This window comes from Mobula hypostoma, unplaced genomic scaffold (assembly GCF_963921235.1).
Source record: "Mobula hypostoma unplaced genomic scaffold, sMobHyp1.1 scaffold_62, whole genome shotgun sequence".
Taxonomy (NCBI): domain Eukaryota; kingdom Metazoa; phylum Chordata; class Chondrichthyes; order Myliobatiformes; family Myliobatidae; genus Mobula; species Mobula hypostoma.
Window position 1 is genome coordinate 457,048 of NW_026948193.1, and position 20,043 is coordinate 477,090.

The 20,043-nt window shown below is 45.7% G+C and overlaps 1 protein-coding gene across 1 annotated transcript; it reads left to right on the forward strand.

Moving 5' to 3' along the window:
• The first annotated feature begins 1,769 nt into the window (after nt 1-1,769).
• Nucleotides 1,770-19,353, forward strand: LOC134341753 (NACHT, LRR and PYD domains-containing protein 3-like). Its single transcript, XM_063039662.1, is given in 10 exon segments — nt 1,770-1,877; nt 7,067-7,238; nt 7,337-7,402; nt 14,679-16,434; nt 17,058-17,144; nt 17,300-17,470; nt 17,626-17,796; nt 17,952-18,119; nt 18,283-18,364; nt 18,367-19,353. Coding segments are annotated over 10 exon segments (3,165 nt in total). The 5' UTR covers nt 1,770-1,784; the 3' UTR covers nt 18,766-19,353.
• Nucleotides 19,354-20,043: the final 690 nt, after the last annotated feature.

Here is a 20,043-nt window from a genome sequence, read left to right on the forward strand (position 1 = left end):
AACCAACGTCAGTCAGAGTCAGAATGGACACAGGTATGTTCACTGGGCTGTTTGTCATTAAAACTCTGTCGTCATTGTACACGTGTAGTCAAATCATCAATAGTTCAGAGGAATAAACTTGGGCGCTAAAGGGGCACAGCAAAAAGTGCCATTCAACGGGGTCATTGACCCGACTGGTAAAGCGACCGTGAGCACTGGAACAATTCACCAGGTCCAGCGCAGGGGCCTAACAACGGGAATGGTCGAATTACTCCGCTCACCGTGCTAATCTTCACCTGAGTGAAAGGAGAAGGAGCTCATGAATAAGGTGGGTGTGGGCGAAACTCAGACAGGAATACAGCAACGGGCAATGTATCTGTCCAGGGAACAGACAGAATTTCTGTCAGTATTTGGTACATCGTGATGTGGGAAATGACTCCGACAGCCAGTGAGAGAAACAGATGCTGTTTTCTGTTTGGAAGGCCAGTGGTGAATTCTCCCCGGATTTCCGGGTTGTTGCTCAATGGAGCTGAGGGGAGTTCTCGGTGTCTGTTTTCTGTGGCCCAGTTAAGGGGCGTTATATTGTGGGAGAACGGGCTGGGTGCGGGAGACAGTGAACAAGAGAAATTTTAAACAGGAAATCTGAGTGGGCTACCGAGGCAATGAATGTCCTTGGCGAATAGGATTAAAGTAAACCTATAGAGGGAAATGAACAATCGACGTTTCGGTTTGAGGAATCTTCAGCGGAGACTTTGTACATTGATTTCAGTGTTGTCTTGGCCACATAAAATAGAGCAGGAATGGAGGAGCATTCTTCTGGGTGAAGGTCTGTGACCAGTAATCTCCGCAAGGCTACTGGCTCGCTGTGCCTCGTGTGTGATGTAAATAACTTAATAATAAACTATGTATTACTCAGAATGATTAAACAGAAAGAATCACGTAGGTGGACTGATTCGTCGATTAACCGACTCGGCGGAGTTGTGTAAATTTGGGACTGTTGTCAAAATGTTCAGCATCCAATTAGAAATATGAACAGAAAGTCCCCGAGTACAGATAATTTGGGCAAATGTGAGGAGTTGCACCTTGGGAGGTCAAGTTCGCGAGCGCTGTGCGCAGTGAATGCTGGGACCGTTAGGAAGGCTGATATATGGACGGGTCCTGTGATGGATGTGCATAGCTCCCTGAAAGTGTGAACACAATTGGCGGCATGCTTACGACGATTTTGATGTGTGAGCATGTAAATGTTAAAGTTGTGCTGCAACTGGATGAAATTTGGTTAAGAGACAATCTCAGTATTGTGCACAAATCTGGTAGCCATATCACGAGAATGATGTGGAGGCTCTGGCGAGGGTGCAGGTGAGTTTCCGGGAGAGGTCGATCAAGCTTGGATTCCTTTCTGTTAGGAGTGGGAGGCATAGCAAAGTTCAATAGTCTGTGACTCAGCGCAAATATCAAACGCTGGAGTGAATAGGAATTAGTTTAGAGGGTAAAGTTTAACGGGGATTTAGGAAGCATGTTTTCCACAGAGGGTGATCAGTGTCTGGAATGAGCTGCCAAGGGAGGGACTGGAAACAGATACTCAGCAGCATCTGAGATGCGTTTGAACTCATGACTAGGCCGGAAACGGAGGGATATTGACCATGTTCCTGATGATGGGATTGGTTTAAATTGGCATCGTGTCCGCATACGCATGGTACACTCTACTATTGTATGTTCTATGACCAACTACAGATCTGAATTCCGCAATCTCCACCTTCCTGTCAAATTGTGAGGATCACCAACTGTTCCGGTTGACGAGATTCTACATGGAGCGACTGGAGCAGGCGATTGAGGAGGGTGTGGAGGGAGTCGGCTTCATGTTAATGGCCGAAGATCACTTCACTGGGCCAGAGTATCACGTAAGTGGTAGGGACATAGACTGAGTGTAGATTCTACTGAATCTATCACAGACCGACAGAACAGTTGTATTATCACCTCTGGGCTCTGAAAATCCTGATATGCTTGTGGTCAGCATCAAGAAAAGAGTTTTCATTTGCAGAAACCTTGAACTTTTATTAACCAATACAAGCCTCTGTCCGTATTTCTGAACACATTAATTTTTAGACAGGTTAGGACACAGTCAATGATTGAGAGGTGATTTTAGTGATGTGACACTTGGCGGACATTGCAAGTGGACTGATAACCACTCTTCACCACTCAGTCTGACATCACATCATGTTCCCACTGCTCAACCTTAATGGCCACTCATCAGACTCTCCTGATTGCCCCCGGGTTTCCCACAAATCAAATATGTAGTGACTTATTTCTCAGCTCATTTCTCGAGTCTACCTTCGACCCCATCGTCAGTTTAACAGGCAGTACTGAATATCATCTCTCTTTTCAACTGCTGACCCTCTCATTGCATTTGATCAAATAGTCCAACATGCCTCATGGTTCAATTACCTCCCGTTCCATGTGACTGTTCCATTTGGAGTTTGTAATTACTACAGCATATACCGTTAACACTGGAAACTGCAAAATAATACCATTGAAAATAGTCCAAGCATCTGCAGCTAACCCAGAATTACAAAGTAATGCCTTTCTCATGGTCCTTCGTTACTGGGACACGTTTACCTATTCCTCACCAGACTGAATTTTAGTGAAGAGCCACATATTATCCCTAACCCTAACATTCCACATGAGACAGCTGACAATTTCAATCCAGTCTTCCTTCTCTGCATTACTACCATTTGACTTTGGTCTCTTTGACATGCACACAAGTCCTGCAGTTGTTCTCTGCTCCTCACTGTCAGGCCCCAGCTGTAGACTGACACTGGACCTCTCATGGAGCCTGGCAGTTAATTGTGAACCTGCTGCGGTTCACCAGAGATTACCCCAGGGAAAATCAACAGTGACCCTGTCATAGTTTGACTTTAGTCACTAACAGTACAGTAACAGGCTCTTCAGCCCATCAAGTCCACACTGACCTATTATATGCCTAGTTGCATTGATCTGCACACCGACTAGAGACATCCATACCCCTCGCATTCATGTAGTTATCCAAATTGTTTTTATATGTTCACATCGAATGCACATATATCACTTCCGATGGCAGCTCGTCCCATATTCTCACCAGCCTCTGAATGAAGACGTTCTCCCTCAAATTTTCTTTCATCTTTCATCCTTAAACCATAACCTCTAATCCCGGTCTCACCCAATCTCAGTAATAGATGTCTGTTCCCATCTACATTATCTATACCTTTTATAAACTTTTATACCACTATCACATCTCTCCTAGTCGTCCTCCACTCTATGGCAGTCCTAACCTATTCAAACTTTCCTTATATCTCAGGCCCTCAAGTCCTGACAACACCTTGTATTTTTTCTGCACTCGCTCAATCTTATTGATATCCTTCCGAGTGGAAGGTGCTCCCATTGCTTCAAATCAACCTCTGCAACATCAATTTCGACACAATATCTCAGCTTCTGTATTCAATATTTTGATATATGAATGACAATGTTCTAAATGTTTTACCAGGTCATTTACCTTTGACAACGCTTCTAAGCAATTTTGAATATATATTCCCTGATATCTTGATTTTACCGCACAGCTCAATGCCCTACCACTCAATGTCTTAGTGCTATCGTGGTTTATCCTCAAATAGTGCAACACCTCACACTTGTCTTCAATACATTCTATCTGCCGACATCCATTCTACCTTTTTCCAGCTATTCCAGGTCCCGCTGCAAGCTCTGTTAAAGTTCCTCGCCATTACTGCCTTGGCGTCATCCACAGATTTACTGACCCAGTTTACCACATTGTTATCCAGAGCGTTTATATAGGACAGACAACACCAGACCCAGTACAGATCCCAGAAGCACACCATTAGTCATATTTCTGCAATCAGACAAGCAAATCCCAACTACCTCTCTTAGCTTCTCTCACGAATCCAATATCTAAACTAACTGACTACCATGTCATGAATGCCAAGAGACTTAATCTTATTGACCAGGCTCCCATGAGGGACCATGTCAAAGGCCTTGCTGAACTCCACATAGAGAACATCCACTCATTTACCTTCATTACTCGCTTAGTAACATCCTCGAGAAATCATAAGACTGGTTGGACAGGATATACCAGGTACAAATCAGTGTTGACTATCCCTAATGAATCCTTGCCCATCCAAATACTCATATCCAGTCCCTCAGAATACATACCAATAACTTTACCATCACTGGTGTTCGGCTCACCAACCTGTATTCCCTGGCTTGTTCTTACAGCCTTTTCAAACAGCAGAACAGCATTAGCTACCCTCCAATACTTACGCATCTGACGTTTTAAATATCTTTACTGGGGCACCTACAATCTCTGAACTAACCTCAAACAACGTACGAAAGAAAACCCTGGGGATTTACCCTCCCTAATCTGCCTCAAGACAGCAAACACCTCCTCTTCTGAAATCTGTATACAGTCCATGATCTCACCGCTGTTTTCCCTCAACCTAAAGACTCTGTATGTCTCTCGAGTAAATGTAAATCAAAGAAATCTATTTAAAATCTCCTCCACCTTTTTCAGCTTCATGCTTAAAGGCCCACTCTGAACTTCAAGAGGACCAATTTAATCCATTGGTATATTTTTGTTCTAAATATATTTGATGAAGGATTTGGGGTTGCCTTTCTCTTTATCTGCTAGAGAAAACTCACGCCGTACTTGAGCCCTCCTGATTTCCTCCTATAGTAACTCTTGCATTTGTTGTACTCATCAAGTACATCATTTGATCCTTCGAGCCTCTAGTTGTGATGCACTTAGGGCTGTGATACCTCTAAAAAAAAAGACAACGTTCCCTAAAAGAAGGTACCCTTGCCTTTTATTCTGTCTAGAACATTCAAACTCTTTACTTGTGGTCATTTATGCATTCAAACTCTGTACTCTCAAAATATCAGTTTTGGAGGCCCTACACTTACCAAGTACATCTGTACCAGAAGACAACCAGTCCCAATCCACTTTCATCAGATCCTTTCTGGTACCATTAAAATTGGCCTTTCTCCAATTTAGAATCTTAATCCGAGGACCAGACATATCCTTTTCCATAATGATATTTAAACTAATGGCATGATGATCACCAGATCCAAAGTGTTCCCCTGCACATGCCTCTGTCGCTTGCCCTGTCTTGTTCCCTAATAGGAATTCCAGAACGCGCTCTCTCCAGTTCTGACCTGAATATATTGAGCACAGAAACTTCCCTGGACACATTTGACCTACACTATCCCATCCAGCCCCTTCACTCGGTGTGCCAGTCAATAAATGGAAAGTTAATTGTCTACCATCAGAATCTTGTGTTTCTTGTTGCTGTGATCTCCCTGCACAGTTGTTTCTCTAAATCCCGTTGACTATTGGGTGCTCTATAATATAATCCCACTGACATGGTCATCCCTTTCTTATTCCGTAGCTTCACTCATGTAGTCTCATTGGACCAGCTATCCAATTTGTCCTGCCTGAGCAATGCAGTGACATTTTCTCTGACTAGTTATGCCACCCCTCCATCTGTAATCCCTCCCGCTCTGTCGAATCGTGTCTAACGCAACGGAATCCTGGAATGCCGAGCGGCCAGTCCTGCACCTCCTCCAACCAAATCACATTAATGGTTTCAATGCTGTAATTCAATGTGCTGATCCATGCGCTAGGGTGATCTCTCTTTCCTACAGTACTCCTTGCATTGAAATAATACTCATTTTGGGAAACAGATGTTTCACGATTCTCATCCTTTGGTTTGCTGACTTTGTATGTCGGCTTAACAACATCTTTCCCACACAACCACTCCACTATCCACTTTGGTTGTTCATCCCCCTGCAACTCAAGTTTAACACCTCCCCCTCCCCATGCAGCGCTAACAACCCATCCTGCAAGGGTTTCAGTCCGCCTCCAGTTCGGGTGCAAAACGATCACGGGTGTCCAGGCCACAATTTCCTTGGAAGAGAGGCCCAAACATCTGAAGCCCTTGGTCAGGCACCATCACATCAGCCAGACGTTAAACTGTATTATCACCCTATTTCAGGTCTCACTAGCACGTGGTACGGGTAATAATCCTGAGAACACGACCCTAGGGTCCTGCACTTTAGCCTAGCATCTAACTCCATGAACTCACTTTGCAGGACCTCATCACACTTCCTTCTCTTGTCATTGGTACCATCGTAGACCACGACCTCTGGCTGCTCACACAGCCCTTAAGAAAGTTTCAGACTCGAACCGAGATATCCCTGATACACCATCCAGAAATATTGTTCTCGTCAACAGAATCTCCAGTCTGTTTTCCTAACCGCAAAATTTCCCCCTGTTAGTGCAGCTTACGCTTCTCACTCGTTCTGAATCACAAAACCAAACTCGGTACCAGAGGCTTAATGACCGTGGCGTTCCTCTGCTAGGTCATACCCCGAAACAGAAACCTGTATACCTGTTACAGAGGGGTTTCCTGCAGTGGCTGCCTCTCCGCTTTCCCTCTCATGGTCACCCAGTTACCTGTGCCCTGCGCCTTGGGTATAGCTCCCTCCCTGTATAACCAGTCAGTCAACCTCTCAGCCTCCTCAATGATCCTGGATTCATCCAGCTCCTGCTCCAATTCCTGAGCACAGTCTGTAAGAAGCTGCAGCTGGATGCAATTCCTGAAGGTCTAGTTTTCGGGGACACTGGCGGTCTCCCTGCCTTGTCAGACCCCTTAGGAAGAGCATTCCACTATCCTGCCTGGTATTCTCACTGTTCTAGCTGTGAAAAGGAAGGGAAAATACTATCTAAAATCTACATAAAGCCTCTGCCTCTCCTCACTGAACCCACTCTGACACAAAGCCGCAACTCCCCACATTATCTCTGGCTCACTCACACTATGTTTGCTCCGCTTAAAACCTGCCAAGTGGATCATTCCCCACAATCTGTGGCGTTGAGAAGGACATGACTGACCCCGCTCGCTTCTTTTAAAATCTTTTCCCCCGCTATGAACACTTAAATGGCTGTTAGTGATCTGTGGCGAGCAGAATGTGCTGGGTCAGTCCATGTTCAGGGCAGATTTGTACCCATCTCTCCGCACCTCAATATATTCCCCATTGTTCATTACAGAGCGTGACTGAGCTGGCGGAGAAGGGAAACCGAGCGGGCGCTTCCAAACTCCTCCTGGATCTGGTGATGGAGAAGGGCTCCGGGGCCCGGAGGGTGATGTGGGAATCCTTTGTGAAACTACACCACCATTTACCGAAGCTGAGCAGAATATTGAATGAAATACGGGAACGTGGTACGGTGAACAATACACTGTGTGTTACAGATGTAAATGCTGATGAATTTACAGTATTGCACAGAACAGACTTCATGCAGGTTAATCTGTTTGAACAGGTGACGGCCAGTTTGCCTTCATGGACACTGAGCGGGGTTTATCTGAAGTGCCCGCGCATCTGAAAGGTAAGCGATGAAGAGGAAATCTCAACGTCTGTATATCACTCTGAGTCTGAATACCTGCCTTTAGGGGCATGTTTAGAGACCGTCAGAGTTTGGGAGACAGTTTTTGATGCTGTGGCTGGAAGACAGGTAACCACTTGCATTTTCCAGAGCACCTTTTACCGTCTGAGTCATCGGCTGTGCACCTGGCGACATCTATGAGTTTGCTAAACAGACATTCCCGTCGGTCAGAGAGGAAGCCTTCGCGTTCCCCTTTCCCTACCGCCAAATATCCTGAGGTCTCTCAAAACTCTAGCCAAACCTCTACAATAGGAACATTCAGCTCCAGCATGGAAATTCTCACACCTCCGATCCAAAGTGCGGTCGAGATTTGCTGTTATTCCTCCATAAGACCACAAGACATAGGAGCAGAATTAGGCCATTCAGCCCATCGGTCTGCTGCACCATTCCGTCTTGGCTGATCCCGGATCTCACTCAACTCGATACACCTGCCTTCTCGCCATATCCTTTGATGCCCTAACTGATTAGGAACATTGGCCTTAAATATACCCATGGAGTTGGCCTCCATTGCAGTTTGTGGCAGAGGCTTCCAGAGGTACACTACTCTCTAGCCCTTTTTTTTAAATCCTCATTACCTGTTTTAAAGGATCGCCCCCCAATTTTGAGGCTGTGCGCTCTGGTTCTGGATACACCCGCCATGGGAAACATCTCCTCCACATCCACCCTATCTGGTCCTTTCAATATTTGGTAGGTTTCAAAGAGATTCCCTCGCATTCTTCAAAATTCCAGTGACTACAGGCCCAAAGTTGCCAAAACACACCTCATATGTTAACCCCTTCATTTCCGGGATCATCCTGTTGAATCTCCTCTGGACTCTCTCTAATGACAACACATCTTTTCAGAGGTGCGGGGCACAAAACTGTTGACAATACTCCAAATGCGGACTGACTACAGTCTTGTTAAGGCCCATAATTTTCTCCTTGCATTTATATTCGCTTCTCTTTTTTAAAAAATGCCAACGTTGCATTTGTTGCCTTTACCACAGAGTTGAACTTTAAACTGATCTTCTGGGAGTTTTGCTTGCGACTACGAAGTCCCTCTGCACCTACCATGCTTGGACCCTCTTTCCATTTAGATAATAGTCTGCTCCTTTTACCAAAATGCATCATCATACATTTCCAACACTGTATTCCATCTGTCACTTTTTGCCCATTCTTCCAATTTCTCTCAGTCCTGTTGCAATCGCACTACCTACCCCTGCACTTATCTTTGTATCATCCACAAACTTTGCCACAAATACATTCATTCTTTCATCTAAATCATTGACAAACAATCTGAAAGTCAGTTGTCCCAATATTGATCCATGCGGAACAGCACCAGTCACTGGCGGCCAACCAGAAAAGGCCCCTTTTATTCCCACTCACTGCCTGCTGCCTGTCAGCAATTCCGCTACACATGCCAGTATCTTTCCTGTGACGCCATAGATTTTTATCTGGTTAAGCAGACTCATGTGCGGCACCTTATCAAATGCTTCCGAAAATCCAAATAAGTGGCATCCACTGACTCCTTTGTCCACCCTGCTTCTTACTTTCTCGATGAATTCTAACAGAAAACATGCTAACTTACTTTGTCATTAGTATCCAAGTACCTTGAAATCTCAACCTTAATAAGAGACTCCAATTCTTTCCCAATCACTGAGGTTTGGCTAACTGGCCTACAATTTTCTTTCTTTTGCCTTCCTCGCTTCTTAAAGATTGCAATCTTCCAGTCCTCCAGGACCATGCCCGAATCAAGTGATTCTTCAAAGTTCATGACCAATGCATCCGTCATCTCTTCAGCATCCTCTCTCATGGCTGTGGGATGCAGTCCATCTGGTACAGGTGACTTTGCATCTTAAGAGCTTTCAGTATGCCGAGAACTTTTTCTTTTGTAATAGAATGGTACTCTGTCCTACTGCCCGTCACTCGCAGACCACTTCACGCTGCTAGCGTCTTGCAGAGTGAAGATATATGCAATGCACACATTACGCTTTTCTGCTATTTATTTGTCCACCATTACTATCTCACCAACGTCATTTTCCAATGTCCAGTATCAACTCTCACTTCCCTTTTACTCTTTATATAACAGAAAAAAGTGTTTATAATTCTGCTTTATATTATTGGCTTTTCCGCCCTCATATTTCATCTTTTCCCTCCTTATAGCTTTTTAGTAGCCTTTTGTTGGATTTTAAGTTTTCTATTCATCCAACTTTCCCTCACTCTTGTTATCTTGTATGCCCTTCCCTTGGCTTTTATGCAGACTTCAACTTCCTTTGTCAACCATGATGGCCTATATCTGCCACTTGAGAACTTCTTCCTCCGTGGGCCATATCTATCCTGCAAATTGTGACCTATTCCCGGAAGCTTCAGCTGTCTCTGCTCTGCCGTCATCTCCACTAGTATCCTTCTCCAATCTACCTGGGTACTTATGGGTGGAGCTGAGAAACAGGAAAGGTATGGCCACATTAGGTCGATTGTATTACAGACCACCCAACAGTCAACGAGAGTTGGAAGAGCAAATCTGCAGAGAGATAGCAGGCAACTGCAGGAAACATAAAGTTGTGGTGGTAGGGGATTTTAAATTTTCCATATATTGATTGGGACTCCCAAACTGTTAGGGGTCTGGATGGTTTAGAGTTTGTAAAATATGTTCAGGAAAGTTTTCTACATCAATATATAGAGGGACCAACTAGAGGGGATGCAATATTGGATCTCCTGTTAGGAAACGAGTTACGACAAGTGACGGAAGTCTGTGTAGGGGAGCACTTTGGTTCCAGTGATCATAACACCATTAGTTTCAAATTTGATCATGGACAAGGATAGATCTGGTCCTAGGGGTGAGGTTATTAACTGGAAGAAGGCCAAATTTGAAGAAATGAGAAAGGATCTAAAAAGTGTGGATTGGGACAGGTTGTTCTCTGGCAAATATGTGATCGGTAGGTGGGAAGCCTTCAAAGGAGAAATTTTGAGAGTGCAGAGTTTGTATGTTCCTGTCAGGATTAAAGGCAAAGTGAATAGGAATAAGGAACCTTGGTTCTCAAGGGATATTGCAACTCTGATAAAGAAGAAGAGGGAGTTGTATGAAGTGTATAGGAAACAGGGAGTAAATCAGGTGCTTGAGGAGTATAAGATGTGCAATAAAATACTTAAGAAAGTAATCAGGAGGGTTAAAACAAGACATGAGGTTGCCTTGGCAGTCAAAGTGAAGGATAATCCAAAGAGCTTTTACAGGTATATTAAGAGCAAAAGGATTGTAAGGGATAAAATTGGTCCTCTTGAAGATCAGAGTGGTCGGCTATGTGCGGAACCAAAGGAAATTTGGGAGATCTTAAATAGTTTATTTACTAAGGAAACTAGCATGAAGTCTATGGCATTAAGGGAATCAAGTAGTGAGATCATGGAAACTGTACAGATTGAAAGGGAGGAGGTGCTTGCTGTCTTGAGGAAAATTAAAGTGGATAAATCCCCGGGACCTGACAAGGTGTCCCTCGGACCTTGAAGGAGACTAGTGTTGAAATTGCGGGGACCCTGGCAGAAATATTTAAAATGTCGCTGTCTACGGGTGAGGTGCCGGAGGATTGGAGAGTGGCTCATGTTGTTCCGTTGTTTAAAAAAGGATCGAAAAGTAATCCGGGAAATTATAGGCCGGTCAGTTTAACGTCGGTAGTAGGTAAGTTATTGGAGGGAGTACTACGAGACAGACTCTACAAGCATTTGGATAGACAGGGGCTTGTTAGGGAGAGTCAACATGGCTTTGTGCATGGTAGGTCATGTTTGACCAATCTATTGGAGTTTTTCGAGGAGGTTACCAGGAAAGTGGATGAAGGGAAGGCAGTGGATATTGTCTACATAGACTTCAGTAAGGCCTTTGACAAGGTCCCGCATGGGAGGTTAGTTAGGAAAATTCAGTCGCTAGGTATACATGGAGAGGTCATAAATTGGATTAGACATTGGCTCAATGGAAGAAACCAAAGAGTGGTAGTAGAGAATTGCTTCTCTGAGTGGAGGCCTGTGAACAGTGGTGTGCCACAGGGATCAGTGCTGGGTCCATTGTTATTGGTCATTTATATCAATGATCTGGATGATAATGTGGTAAATTGGATCAGCAAATTTGCTGATGATACAAAGACTGGAGGTGTAGTAGACAGTGAGGAAGGTTTTCAGAGTCTGCAGAGGGTCTTGGACCAGCTGGGAAAATGGGCTGAAAAATGGCAGATGGAGTTTAATACAGACAAGTGTGAGGTATTGCCCGTTGGAAGGACAAACCAAGGTAGAACATATAGGGTTAATGGTAAGGCACTGAGGAGTGCAGTGGAACAGAGGGATCTGGGAATACAGATACAAAATTCGCTAAAAGTGGCGTCACAGGTAGATAGGGTCGTAAAGAGAGCTTTTGGCACATTGGCCTTTATTAATCAAAGTATTGAGTATAAGAGCTGGAATGTTATGATGAGGTTGTATAAGGCATTGGTGAGGCCGAATCTGGAATATTGTGTTCAGTTTTGGTCACCAAATTACAGGAAGGATATAAATAAGGTTGAAAGAGTGCAGAGAAGGTTTACAAGGATGTTGCCGGGACTTGAGAAACTCAGTTACAGAGAAAGGTTGAATAGGTTAGGACTTTATTCCCTGGAGCGTAGAAGAATGAGGGGAGATTTGATAGAGGTATATAAAATTATGATGGGTATAGATAGATTGAATGCAAGCAGGCTTTTTTCCACTGAGGCAAAGGGAGAAAGAAACCAGAGGACATGGGTTAAGGGTGAGGGGGGAAAAGTTTAAAGGGAACATTGGGGGGGGGGGCTTCTTCACACAGAGAGTGTTGGGAGTATGGAATGAGCTGCCGGATGAGGTGGTAAATGCGGGTTCTTTTTTAACATGTAAGAATAAATTGGACAGATACATGGATGGGAGGTGTATGGAGGGATATGGTCCATGTGCGGGTCAGTGGGACTAGGCAGAAAATGGTTCGGCACAGACAAGAAGGGCCAAAAGGCCAGTTTCTGTGCTGTAGTTTCTATGGTTTCTATGGTTACCTGGGTAAGCTTCTCTCTCGTGCCTCTGTAATTTGCTTTATTCCATTGCGATACTGATACTGTAAGTTAAGCTTCTCCCTCTCAAACTGCGGTATGAATTCACTCAAATGATGATCACTACCTCTTAAGGGTTCTTTTACATTAAGCTCCCTCATAGGATCAGGGTTATTACACAACACCCAATCAAAGATAACCTTTCCCTGAGTAGTCTCAAGCACAAACTGCTCTAAAACGCTAACTTATCGGTATTCAATAAATTCCCTCTTTTGCAACTCCTGAAGTTTGTTTTGATTTTCTTATTCTGCGAGCATATTGAAGTCCCCATTACAATTGCGACATCACATTTATTACATGCCTTTTCCAGCTCCCTTTGCAATCTCAACCCCACACCTTCGCTACTATTTGCAGGCCAATAAAGGATTCCCATAAATCTTTTTTTTTTGTTTGTTTTAACCCTTGCAGATTCTTTTGTCCACCCACAAAGATTCAGCATTCTCTGACCCTATGCCACCACTTTCTAAAGATGTGATTCTATCTCAGAGAACATAGAACAGTACAGCACAGTTCAGGCCCTTCGGCCCACAATGGTGTTGCGACCCTCAAACCCTGCCTCCCATATAAGCCCCCACCTTAGATTCCTCCATATACCTGTCTAGTAGTCTCCTAAACTTCACGAGTGTATCTGCCTCCACCACTTACTCAGGCAGTGCATTCTACGCACCCAACCACTCTCTGAGTAAAAAACCTTCCTCTAATATCCCCCTTGAACTTCCCACCCCTTACCTTAAACCCATGTCCTCTTGTATTGAGCAGTGGTGCCCTGGCTATCCACTCTATCTATTCCTCTTATTATCTCGAACCAACTCAGCTACAATACCACCGCCTTTGCCTTCCTGCCCGTCCTTTTGACAAGACATCCTTTAACGTTAAGCTCCCAACTGTCTTCTTTCAGCCATGACTCTGTGATGCCCACAACATCACAAGGACCAATCTCTAATTGCGCCAAGAGTTCATCCACCTTATTCAAAACGCTGCGCCCATTTTAAATACAATGCGTTCAGTCCGCATCTGCGCCCTTTTGAATGTTGTCTATGTGGTACAATTTAACACTTTGCTCTGTCTGTATGTGAACCCAGTCATTGGCTTGTCCTTCCTTATATTCATGTTACACCCATCGTCTACTTGTAAACCTGCTGGTTCATCCACAGCTCTATCGTCCTAGTTCCAACCTTCTTACCATTTTAGGTTAAAACACTCCTAACAGCTCCTGTAAATCTTCCCGTAAGAATATTGGTCCTCATCGGATTGCTACATTTGAGGTCCTGCTTCTCAGCTTTTTCACTAACACCCTGCGCTCTGATTTCCAGAGCTCTTCACTTTTCTCTTCCTATGTCGTTGGTACCAACATTTGCCCCGACCTCTGGCTGCTCAACATCCCTTCTCGGGATATTGTGGCCGCATCCAGAAACATTTCGGACAATGGCACCTGAGAGGCAAAGACCATCGGTGTTTCCTTTTTGTGTCCACAAAATCGCCTACCTGTCCCCCTAACTATAGACTTCCCTATTACCGCTGCCATCCTCTTCAGCTTCCTGCTCTTCCGCGCATCATCGGGGAATTGCTTGAGTTCATTTAACAGCTCCTCAGGGAATAAGAGACTGTAGACTAGTGGAGTGTGTATTACATTGTGACTGGCTCAGCCTGGAAAAGGAAACGGAAATTATATTCCGTTTCTGTGGCTCAGTACTGACAGCTGAATCCTAAAGGGCTGTCAAGAACATGGGGTCCATTGTGAGAAAGGTAAAAGTCAGTAGAGCAAGTAAATGGACACCCCCCACCCCCCACCCCCCGCTGTTACCCTCTCCACTGTTGCACAGTTCAACAGAAGCTGAGCAGTGAAAGCAGTGAAACCAGCCACTCCACACAACACTCTCCTCTCAGGAATCACGTGTGCACTTGCTGCTCGCTGGAGCACCGGGGAATCTGCAAACTATGGACAGAGGGGAGGGTTGGGCCTTTCACAGTGAAACTGAATCAGATCAGAAATGTTTCTGGGCTATCGTTCATTCTCAGACACTCTTAGCTCTGACCTCCCGATTTCACCCAAACAATGTCTTTAAGAATTTTTTTTAATTGAAGAAAAACTGTTGTGTGCTCCATGTTCATCAGATTGGGCATTGACAACCTATTTCTGTCCATCCAAAGATGTTCAGCAGAAACACAAGGAGACTCTGCGGGCAGAAACTGAAACACTGAGAGTCAACACGATCCTGATGAGGGAGAAGGTGAAGGTTTTCCAGCTGGTTGATCGATACGCTGAGCTCACGGTCATTTCTACTGTTCGAGATCGGAGACTGGTGGAACATGAACTGCTGGCAAGAGGCAGAGACCACGAGGAGTGGAGAGAACAACATCTCCGCGGAAAGCTGGAAAAAATCCGGACTGATCAATTATTTACGAGGAGTTTTCTGCAAAAATTTAAAAGATCTGTCTTTGGAAACAAAACAGGGATGTCGGCAGTAGTGGCCGGAGTCCCGGGAATCGGGAAAACAACAATGGTTCAAAAGATTGTTTATGACTGGGCCACGGGAAAAATATACCAACAATTCCAGTTTGTCTTCAGTTTCAAATTGAGAGATTTAAACTCCATTAACTGCAGAATAAACCTGAGGGAACTGATTCTGGATCAGTATCCTTACTTTGGGAATTCCCTGAGAGAGGTCTGGAAGAACCCAGAGGGATTGCTGTTTATATTCGATGGTTTGGATGAATTCAAGCACAACATCGACTTTGCTGACGGTCGGAGAGATAAAGAACCCAAGCACCAGTGCCCAGATCCCGAGTGGTGGTGTGAAGTGTCGGACATTGTGTACAGTTTAATCCAGGGCAAGCTGCTCCCAGGGTGTTCAGTGCTGGTGACCACCCGTCCCACTGCGTTACATTTATTGGAAAAGGCTGACATCAGTGTCCGGGCCGAAGTCCTGGGATTTGTTGGTGAGGAACGGAAGGAATATTTCTTCAGGCATTTTGAAGATCAGATGGTGGCAGAAGCTGTTTTCAAACACGTGAAGGAGAACGAGATCCTGTACACCATGAGCTACAACCCCTCCTACTGCTGGATCCTCGCTCTGGCACTGGGCCCATTCTTCACACAAAGAGTCAGGGACCCGCAGCGAGTTCCCAAGACCATCACCCAACTGTACTGCTACTATATTTACAACATCCTGAAAAACCACGGCCGTGAGATTGAGAACCCCCGTGAGGTGTTACTCAGTGTTGGTCAGATGGCCTTCAGAGGAGTGTCCGAGAAGAAGATTGTGTTTACAGATGGAGATTTAATCAACTACAATCTGCAGCCTTCCCAATTCCTGTCTGGGTTCCTGATGGAGCTTTTGGAGAGAGAGGATTCTGCCCGGTGTGTGGTGTACACATTCCCACACCTCACCATCCAAGAGTTTGTAGCTGCAGTCGCACAGTTCCTGAATCCACATCCCGGGGATATCCTGAAATTCCTCACTGAAGCACACAACACGACAGATGGGCGATTTGGGGTATTTCTCCGTTTCGTTGCTGGTCTCTCCTCTCCAATTACAGCTCGTGGCCTGGAGGAGTTTCTGGGTCCATTTCCTCATCAAACAACCTGCCGGGTGATTGACTGGGTGAAGGAGGAGGTTAAACGCCAGATTGGAATCACGAGGAGTGAAGTTGGTAAAAGGAGCCTCCTGAACACATTGCACTACCTGTTTGAGTCTCAGAATCGTGGACTGGCTCAGGCCGCACTGGGATCTGTGAAAACACTTTCATTGAGTGGAATGACACTGACCCCGATTGACTGCGCGGTCGTGTCTCATGTCATCGGACTCTGTGATACAATAAAACAGCTCGACCTGGAGAGCTGCCACATTCAGTGTGAAGGAATCCAGCGGCTGGGACCCGGACTGTACAAGTGCCAGAAGTTGAGGTAACTTGATTTATCTCTCACTGTGAGCTGTGAAAATGTTCCATTGTGCTGTTTCAATGTAAGTGAATTTGGGTAAATCTAGCAAAATCAGATTGTGATGAATTGTGACAAATGCCCGGGGATCGGTCAGTGATTCCCCAAGGACGGGAGAGTTCTGTGGTTCCTTGTGAAGGGATGTTGGAGACTTCATCAGATCAGTGAACAACGGCCATTGGTTTAATGGTGGTAAATCACAGGAATGGCTGTGTTTCTCTCTGCCTGTGACATGTCCATTGACAATGTTCCTTCTCACTGTTACTGACACCCAGACCGACACTGACTGCACCAGGTGGGTCAGAGATTCACACCCCCTTCCCGGTGAGGGACAGGTACCGTCAGCAGACTGTCCCAGTGAGAAGGAAATAAATACCATTGTGAGATTGACCTCCCCTGCCCTTCACCGTGTGTGACTATCAGCATCAGTCCACCTGTGTGACTGTGCTGACTACCAGATACCCAGAACCCATGGGCGCATCTCCTCTCCCGATTGTGGGCCTCAGTTCAGACACACCCCTCCTGTACAATCTGTGGAAATATCCGCCGTTTGAATCACTTTGTTCATCAATTTGTCTGTTTGTGTTTAGACTTGGGGAGAATGAACTGGGAGATTCAGGAGTGAAACTGGTGTCTGCGGCTCTGAGGAACCTGGAGTGTAAAATACAGACACTAGGGTAAGTACCAGACTGTGGGAGGTTGTGTTTACAGTCACTGGGTGTCTGACACTGAACATTAATGTGATCAGTAATTGTGTTACTGATAAACACTGGGGATTTGTACCGTCTCCTGTCTCTCTGTGTCCTTCACCCTCACTCTCTCTCATCTCCAGTCTGGACAAAGTCGGTCTCACAGATTCTGGTGCCGAGGATCTCGTCTCCGCTCTCAGTTCAAACACATCACTGACGGAGCTGAACCTGGGTTTTAATAAACTGGGAGATTCAGGAGTGAAACTGGTTTCTGCGGCTCTGAGGAACCCGGAGTGTAAAATACAGAAACTGTGGTAAGTACCAGACTGTGGGAGATTGTGCTTACGGTCACTGGGTGTCTGACACTGAACATTAATGTGATCAGTAATTGTGCTACTGATAAACACTGGGGATTTGTACCGTATTCTGTCTCTCTATGTCCTTCACCCTCACTCTCTCTCATCTCCAGGCTGATGAGTGTCGGTCTCAAAGACTCTGGTGCCGAGGATCTCGTCTCTGCTCTCAGTACAAAACCATCACTGACGGAGCTGAACCTGGGTTTTAATGAACTGGGAGATTCAGGAGTGAAACTGGTGTCTGCGGCTCTGAGGAACCCGGAGTGTAAAATACAGAAACTGTGGTAAGTACCAGACTGCGTGAGATTGTGTTTACAGTCACTGGGTGTCTGACACTGAACATTAATGTGATCAGTAATTGAGTTACTGATAAACACTGGGGATTTGTACCGTCTCCTGTCTCTCTGTGTCCTTCACCTTCACCCTCTCTCATCTCCAGGCTGGACAGTGTCGGTCTCACAGATTCTGGTGCCGAGGATCTCGTCTCCGCTCTCAGTACAAACCCATCACTGACGGAGCTGATCCTGGGATTAAACTCGCTGACAGACCGATCTGTCCCCGCTCTCCGCCGCCTCATACTGACCCTCCCGAGTCTGGAGCGGATCCGGTGAGTGTTTGTGTTAATGTTCAATGTGATAAAATATCAGCGGATCCGCGGGTTTTCTGGTGATATTTGTCTGTGAGTGTTGTTGAAACATTAACCCCAGTCCCTGTTACCGACACTGTTGTGTAATCTGTTTATTTCATCTTTATTCTCCCATCTGTTTCAGGCTGGGGTACAATCAGTTCAGTGAGACCGGGAAGAAGGAACTGAGATCTCTGCAGGAACCCAGACCCGGACTGACAGTGACCGTTGGAACATCTGAATGTGTGAACATCCCCGCCCGCGGGATGGGGACATTTTGGCCGATTCCCTGCTCTCCCCTTTAACTCCCGCCCTTACCTTTAATGGCCGCGAGCCGGCTTTAATTCCCAACGTTTCTGACGGAGCTGACTCCCGTTCAGCGCTCTGTGACTTCGGAAGCGGTCCCCCAGTGATGTATTTCCGCCTGTTGTCCAACGGCGCAGCTTCCGCCGGATGTGCGTGTTCGAGACTCCCCCACGTGAGATCCCGGGGAATTACACGGACAGAAAGATCCCGGGGGCCGGGGCTCAGTCTGGGACACCGGTGTCCCGGGGTGGGATTATCCGGGGAGAGAATCCTTTTGCTCCCTTTGCTGAGGACGGTGCATTCGGCAGTCTGGCCGATATAATGATGTTAAATTGACAAATACCTCGGCAGTGACCCTGGATCTGCAGCGATCTGGGACACGGCCCTGAAGTGTGATTTTATAATCATCGGTTCCCCGATGCAGAGTGACGGTGAGAAACGGGACTGATTATTCAACCGTTCACCGTTGTCGCCGGTCAGTTAATTGTGTGTGACTGTGAGTGAGTCGGAAGCAGTTTATTTATTCCCGCACGTCAGCAGCTCACACATTGTTTAATTTACATTTGTCATGATGAAATCAATAAACCGCTGTAACTTCCTGTCTTGGTGTCGGACTCGAGTCTCATTAGAGGAGAAACAGTGACGTGGGGTTACTGCTGCCCCCCGCACCCGGTGTACTGCAATAATGGGTCTGAGCTCCTCACACTGGTACAGCAGCCTCTCAGCTCCAAGCTCAGGGATGTCAGTAAAATAGTGTCTGGTCCCCAGGATCTCTTCACTCTCCATCCCCATCTAGGCTGACCACTGCTTCCTCATACCCCAGATACTTACACTACCCTGACCTCCACCTCCCTGCGCACTCGCCTTGCTCTCGCAGAAAAACAAACGACAAAGGAGATCCGAAAATGCAAACACGAGGAAATCTGCAGATGCTGGAAATTCAAGCCACACACACAAAATGCTGGTGGAACTCAGCAGGTCAGGCAGCACCTATAGGAAAAGGTACGGTTGACGTTTCGGGCCGAGACCCTTCGTCAGGACTAACTGAATGAAGAGATACTGTATTAAAAAGATTTGAGAGGGGGAGGGGGAGATTCAAAATGATTGGAAAAGACAGGAGGGGGAGGGATGGAGCTGAGAGCTGGAAAGATGATTGTCAAAATGGATACAAGGCTGGAGAAGGGAGAGGATCGTGGGATGAGAGGCCAAGCGAGAAAGAAAGGGGGAGAGGGGATGCAAGGAGTTATAGTGAGAGGGACAGAGGGAGAAAAAAGAGAGGGGAAACAAAGGAAAAAAACATAAAAGATTAAAAATAAATAAATAAATAAATAAATAAATAAACAAGGGATGGTGTAGAAATGGGAGGTGGGGCATTAACGGGTTTGAGAAGTCAATGTTCATGGCATCAGTTTGGAGGCTACCCACTCAGAACATAAGATGTTCTTCCAACCTGAGTGTGGCTTCATCTTGACAGGAGAGGAGGCCGTGGACAGACATACAAGAATGGGAAGGGGACGTGGAATTAAAATGTGTGGCCACTGGGAGATCCTGTTTTCTCTGGCGACAGAGTGTAGGTGTTCAGCGAAACGGTTTCCCAGGC